Source organism: Pan troglodytes, chromosome 23 (assembly GCF_028858775.2).
Source record: "Pan troglodytes isolate AG18354 chromosome 23, NHGRI_mPanTro3-v2.0_pri, whole genome shotgun sequence".
Lineage (NCBI taxonomy): Eukaryota > Metazoa > Chordata > Mammalia > Primates > Hominidae > Pan > Pan troglodytes.
In genome coordinates, this window is record NC_086016.1 from 52,744,890 (window position 1) to 52,751,243 (window position 6,354).

General features: G+C 60.4%; 1 protein-coding gene across 4 annotated transcripts; it reads right to left on the reverse strand.

Moving 5' to 3' along the window:
• Positions 1–2,974: 2,974 nt before the first annotated feature.
• ARSA (arylsulfatase A) lies at positions 2,975–6,130 on the reverse strand. Of its 4 annotated transcripts, none has more exons than XM_016938763.3 (9): positions 5,856–6,130; positions 5,514–5,750; positions 5,124–5,364; positions 4,792–5,010; positions 4,549–4,718; positions 4,111–4,235; positions 3,893–4,020; positions 3,536–3,638; positions 2,975–3,421 (listed from the first exon to the last, which is right to left on the reverse strand). In XM_016938763.3, exons 2-9 carry the CDS (start codon positions 5,735–5,737, stop codon positions 3,102–3,104), a joined length of 1,530 nt encoding a protein of 509 aa, XP_016794252.1. In that variant the 5' UTR covers positions 5,738–5,750; positions 5,856–6,130; the 3' UTR covers positions 2,975–3,101.
• Positions 6,131–6,354: the final 224 nt, after the last annotated feature.

The following is a 6,354-nucleotide window of genomic DNA, read 5'->3' on the forward strand; positions in this document are numbered from 1 at the left end:
GTAACCTGATGCGTCCACCTTACTGCTGTGTCCGGTTTCCATCGGCTGGAACAGGACCTCACGTTCCGTATTTGTCCCGATTGGCTAGCAACTTAGCACTTTTTAAAAGAGGCAAAGAGAGACGAGAACAAAGGAAGGAGGAAGTAACTTGTGGAATGCTGAGAAAGGTAAAAACGCCTTCAAATAAGGAAGAGGAACAGGCTGTGACGTAATGCTTGCTTGGGCCAGTTTAAGCATGCCAGGGCAGATATTTAGGCTAAATTGTGGGAGCTAAGAACATAAAGGACATTGAGTTCTTTATTCGGCTAGCAGTTATTTAAGAATGTTAGTACAGGTCTTTGAATAAATTTTGCTTTTAAGAGAAGTTACTATTTACTCCTAGATGGGGAGGAAAGTCTGAAGAGGACCCTCTGCTTCACTTTCTACAGCACCACCTGGGGCCAGCACCTCCACTCGGACCACAAGTGCACAAGGGCCCCCCTTGTGCCAGCATCAGGGGCTGCTGGGCACCCCAAGGAAACCACCACCTTATGGGGGTGATTCCAAACACAGCAGGATTTGGGGTGTGGTCAACGCAGCCCTCAAACCAGATGAAAAGGGATGAAACGGTTGTGTGGACAGTCCTCAGCACACTGTCTGACACCACAGGCTCACGCAGGCACATGTGCCCGCCACACAACCATTCACAGGCCACATTCCAGCAAGGCTTTTGGCTGCGAATAACAGAACCCTCACTAGCAGTGGCTTCAACAGGCAGGGTTTATTTTCTTACGCTTGGAGCTCTCCAGGTAGGCAGCTGGAGACACTGGGTTAGCAGCTGCCCAGTGTCCAATCAGGGCCTGTGACGGCTGCGCAAGGTCCTCACGCCCAGGGCTGCCCCTGTCGTTCACTACCAGGACTCCTGGTCACAGGCTACTCCTGAACCAATCACTGGATTGACTGGCTCAGGCTGGTCACCGCCCTCCTTGGAGAGAAAGAGGCTGCAACTCCAAGATCAAGGGACCTTTGCCCAGCACTGAAAAATGGGAGCCCATTAGGAAGGAGGTGGCTGTTTGGTAGCAACGAACGGTGTCTGCCACGGGGAGGTGTCTGAACGCCCGGAAGGTGTGCTCCTCTCACTTGGCCAACACTGAGGGAGCACCTGGCGTGTGACTGGCCACCTGGGCATGCACGTGGGCCTGACGTCAGTGTGCCATGCTGCACAGACACGGGCAGGTGCTCAGACGGTCCCTCCCTGCAGAGGAGGCCAACAATGGAGGCAGAGCGTTGCCGTTGAAGGGAACAGCCAGGCCACCCCCTAAGACTGGGGGGAAGGCGGTGTGCGTGGAGGCCTCAAGGGCAAACTGGGTCACTGTAAGGGGTTTGGATTTTCTTCTGAGAAGCCTGCGAAATTTTGAGCAGGAATAGATGCTCAAGCCCAGCCTGATGTTTTATTTGTTTATTTGCAGACAGGGTCTCACTCTGTCCCCAAGGCTGGAGTGCAGTGGTACAATTATAGCTCACTACAGCCTCGACCTAGTGGGCTGAAGTGATCCTCCCACTTCAACCTCCCAAATTGCTAGGACAAATGCTACCAAGCCTGGCTAATTAAAACAAATATTGTTGGCCAGGCGTGGTGGTTCACGCCTGTAATCCCAGCACTTTGGGAGGCTGAGGCGGGTGGATCACCTGAGGTCAGGGGTTTGAGACCAGCCTGGCCAACATGGTGAAATTTTGTCTCTATTAAATAAAAAAAAATTAGCTGGGCATGGCAGCACACACCTGTAGTTCCAGCTACTAGGGAGGCTGAGGCAGGAGAATCCCTGGAACCCGGGAGGCGGAGGTTGCAGTGAGCGGAGATGGTACCACTGCACTCTAGCCTGGGCGACAGAGCGAGACTCCGTCTCAAAAAAAACAAAAACAAATCTTTAGAGCTGGGGTCTCACTATGTTGCCCAGGCTGGTCTGAATTCCGGGCCTCAGGCAATCCTCTCACCTCAGCCTCCCAAAGCACTGGGATTACAGGAGTGAACCGCCGTGTGCAGCCTAACAGATTTTTTGTTTTTTGAGACAGAGTTTTTCTCTTGTTGCCCAGGCTGGAGTGCAATGGTGCGATCTCGGCTCACTGCAACCACCGCCTCCCAGGTTCAAGTGATTCTCCAGCCTCAGACTCCCAAGTAGCTGGGATTACAGGGATGCACCACCACACCTGGCTAATTTTGTATTTTTAGTAGAGATGGGGTTTCTCCCTGTTGGTCAGGCTGGTCTCGAACTCCCGACCTCAGGTGATCCACCCGCCTCGGCTTCCTAAAGTGCTGGGATTACAGGCGTGAGCCACCGTGCCCAGCCAACAGATATTTTTAAGAGATCACTTTGTCTGCTGGGTGGAGAATCGTTAGTAGTGGGTCAAAAGGTGAAGGCAGGAGACAGAAGTGTGGGCACAGGTGAAATGCAGAGGCCTGGGAGGGTGGAGGGGCCCCAGAAGAGCTGTCTCAGGGTCTGCTGCTGTGCCTTCCTAGGAGCCAGCAGGGGCTCCAGGCCCCTTATCCCCACCTGGAGTGTGCAACTCATCACCCAGCTTCAGACAGGTTTCTTATAAGAACCAAGGAGGTCCAGTGCCTGAGTCTCTAAGAATGCTTCTTCTGGGGGAAAATCCCGTCTCTCTCAGGCACTTTGCATCTTCTGAGTCTTCTGGCCCTCACACCCTCCCACCCTCCCACCCCGTTCCTGGCACTCAAAGGCACGTGGCGCTGCTCCTGTGAACAGATGTGCCCACGTCCTTGTGGCTGACGTGTGCCTGTGTGCACTGACCCACGCAGATCACCAAGGCGCCAGGGCAGCTTCCAGAGCCACGACACCAGGGTTCAAATCCCAGCCCAACCTCTTTCTGGCTGGGTGATCTTGTACAAGTCCTGAACCTCTCTGCACCTCAGTTTCCTCATTCGTACCACAGGGGACCGGCACCAGCACACAGCATTACTCCAGGATTGGACGAATTGTCACATCTGCAAGTCTCCACTGGTGTTATTACGTTATCAGGCACAAACCCCCTCCAGACACCTGAGCCTCCCCCACAGGCTCCCAGTGAGGAGCCATCACATGCCCAGGCCAGCCGAGGGGCCCTCAGGCATGGGGATCTGGGCAATGGCAGCAAGCTGGGCGGGGGGTGCAGCCAGGATGACAGCAGATCTGCAGGGCGGGGTCCTCGCCCCGGGCCACCTGGCTGGGGCCGAAGGTCACTGCTGCGTCTAACTGGGCCTTGAGCAGCTGAAGCTGTTTCAGGGCTTGCAGCACCTCTGGGGTGGCCCCGGCCACACCCCCCAGCAGGTTGTAGTTCTCACCAGGGTCCTTGGACAGGTCGTAGAGCAGCGGGGGCTCATGAGCAGTCAGAGAGCTGGAGGCGTGGCAGGCAGGGTCTGCAGTGGTATCACTGTGGGCAGAGCCTGGGGAGGGGGCCAATTCTGTGCCCAGGGCAAGAGCGAGAGGAGGGGCCGGGGATCTAGGGCTCCGGGGAGGGGTCAGCAGGTTGGGGGGAGGGATCCACGGGGAGGGGTTACCCTGGGTGAAGAAGTGAGCCTTGTACTTTCCACTCCGCACAGCAAAAACCCCACGGACCTCGTCTGGGTAGGACGGGTAGAAGAAGAGAGACCGCCGAGGGCTCTAGGGGCAGAGTCAGGGGTCACGGGGCGGGACAGGCCCCAAGCACTGCACATACCTGGGGCTGCCAGCCCTGGTGTGAGGCCCTGGACGTGCACCGCTTCTTGCCCACCCAGGAACCTGAGAGGTGGCGCCACTTGGATGCCACTCAGTGCAGGAGGCACTGAGGCACAGACTCTCAGGCACTGCCCACACTCACCCCAGGGGAAGGCCAGGACAGGGGCCAAGGATCTGGGATCAGGGGTCACCGGCCCTACCTTGCCTGTGCCCAGCAGCAGGGGGCTGAGGTCAAAGCCATCCAAGGTGACATTGGGCAGTGGGGCCCCAGCCAGGGCTGCCAGGGTAGGCAGCAGGTCCAGGGAGCTGGCCAGCTCGTGGGTCACGCCTGGAGGCAGGAGGCTGGTCAGTCACTCAGTTCGCCATCAAGGTTGGGGTGGTGGGGCCAGGGTTCCAAGGAGAGGGCCTGCGGACTGACCGGGAGCGATATGACCTGGCCAGAAGGCCAAGGCAGGCTCTCGGACACCGCCCTCGTAGGTCGTTCCCTTTCCACACCGCAAGAGACCAGAGCAGCCGCCTCGGGACATACGCATGGTCTCAGGTCTGGGACACAGGAGGAGCTCATGAGCCATGGAGCCACAGCCTCTGAGCCACCGAGGGTGACCAGTGGCCCCACACCTCTAAGTCACAAAGCTTGCCCGGAGGTGCCCAGCATGAGCCCGGCACCTCCCAGGCCTACCAAGACCAGCTCTCTGTGCACCTGTGTCTCCTGACTACACCTTGGGCCCCTGCAACGTGGCCAGCATCTCCTGATACCCCCTCACCCACTATGTTCTTGGCAAGCAGCTGAACTGCAAGGCCCCCAGGGCCCTGGCCTATGACAGGGCCAGAGCACCCTGCTGCCCTGCTGGCATACCCATTGTCTGCAGTGAAGATGACCAGCGTCTCTTCAAGCAGCCCCAGGTCCCCTATGGCTGTCATCAGGGTCCCCACAGCTGCATCCAGCTCCATCAGGGAGTCCCCAAATGGCCCGCGGCCTGAACGCTCTGCAAAGCTCTGCCCACTGAACTGAGGGTAGTGGGTGTGCTGGGGGCAGAGACTGGAGTTAGCACTGGGTAGGGGTCATGGGCAGCCAGGGGGTTGGGCCAAGATCACTTACGTGAGAGGCATAGTACAGGAAGAAGGGGCGATCCTGGCGCTGGGCGTCGGCCATGAGGTCATGGGCAAAAGCCATGTAGCGGGCCTCTAGTCCGGGCAGCCAGGGGGGCTGCGCCTCCACGGACAGGTTGGCCAACAGTGGGATGGGGACCAGGCCCTGGTCACAGCCACCGTCGCAGGGAGTGGCCGGCGGGAAGCAGGTCAGGTTCTGGCAGGGGCCCTGAGGCGGGCAGCTGCCGTGAGGGCTGGGCTGGCAGGTGGGGCTGCGGGAGCATCAAGGGCTGGGGGACTTTGGGAGGTGGGAGGGTGGCTGAGGGCCCGGGTGGTTCCTACCTGGTCGTGGGAGTATGGGATGCCTAGAAATCGATGGAAGCCCTGATGGGGGGGCAGGAAGGCCCCCTCAGGCCCCACCCCAAGGTGCCACTTGCCGGCCATTCCTGTGAGGTAGCCTCGGGCAGCCAGGACTTCGGCCACGGTCACCTCCTCCAGGGGCAGGCCCCCCCGGGAGCTGGGCACCAGGACGCCAGGGTACATGCCCATCCGAACCGGGAGCCGGCCGGTCAGGAGGGCGGCCCTGCGGGACAAGTCACAGAGTCCCTGAGACAGACAGAAATGTGGCCTTCCCTAGAGAGAGAGACAGACGTTTTTCCCGCCCTCCTGCAATCCACTGGGAGGAAAGGGATGGAGGGTCGGGGCGGGGAAGAGGCGCGGCCCCCTCTTTACCTAGAGGGTGTGCACAGAGACACAGGCACGTAGAAGTCTGTGAACCGCAGCCCTCCTGCCGCCAGCTGGTCCAGGTTGGGAGTGGTAGAGCTGGGGTGCCCATAGCAGCCCAGGTCCCCATAGCCGAGGTCGTCAGCAAAGATCAGCACGATGTTGGGCGGACGGGCAACGGCCAGGCCAGCAGCCAGGGCCAGGAGGAGGGACCGCGGTGCCCCCATGGACATGGGACCGAGGGGTCTGTCCCAAGAGAGGGAGGGCTACTTGGCTCCAGCAGGCTCCTTCCGATACCACAGACCCAGGCGCCGCCCTTCCCTGAGACCCCAGACCCAAATACTCCCCGACCCTGACGGCCGCCTCCTGAAGCTCCAGAGGACCGGGGCCCGACAGTACCGGGAGACCGTGGGCTGGGACGGAACTCCTCCAGGACCAGGGCACCTTCAGATTCTCGAGCGGAGATCTGATCCTCCTCGCCTAGCGGTCCGGGCTCAGGGTCGGGGGCGTAAGTCACTTGGCGCTGACCAGCGGAGTCGGGCCGGGGGGAAGGCGCTAGAGGGAGCCCAGGAGGAGCCGGTAGCGGGCTGCGGACGCTTCCGCCTCGGCCCCGCCCCGTGACCTGTGACCCTTGCGGGGCGGGGCCAGGGGCGGGCCGGGGCGAGGGGCGTTGCTGCGCGTGCTCGCTCCGAGGCCGCTGTGTGCGCCTGAGGCTGTTGGCTGCGGTCCTGAAACGGACTCTGGGAGCTTCCTCTGCGCGGTCGGCCCCGGCTGAGGCGTCCCGGGCTGCGCGCGGGGCTCGGCGCTGCGCAGTGTCCGGTGTCCTCTCGGTCCGGAGCTTCTCCAGAGG

Coding starts and splice junctions, on each gene's coding strand:
- ARSA (XM_016938763.3), bottom strand. CDS start 5,737: ATGTCCATGGGGGCACCGCGGTCCCTCCTCCTGGCCCTGGCTGCTGGC. Junction 4,236..4,548: donor ATCTTCACTGCAGACAATGG/GTATGCCAGCAG, acceptor CCTGTGTCCCAG/ACCTGAGACCATGCGTATGT. Junction 4,021..4,110: donor GCCAGGTCATATCGCTCCCG/GTCAGTCCGCAG, acceptor TCCTGCCTCCAG/GCGTGACCCACGAGCTGGCC.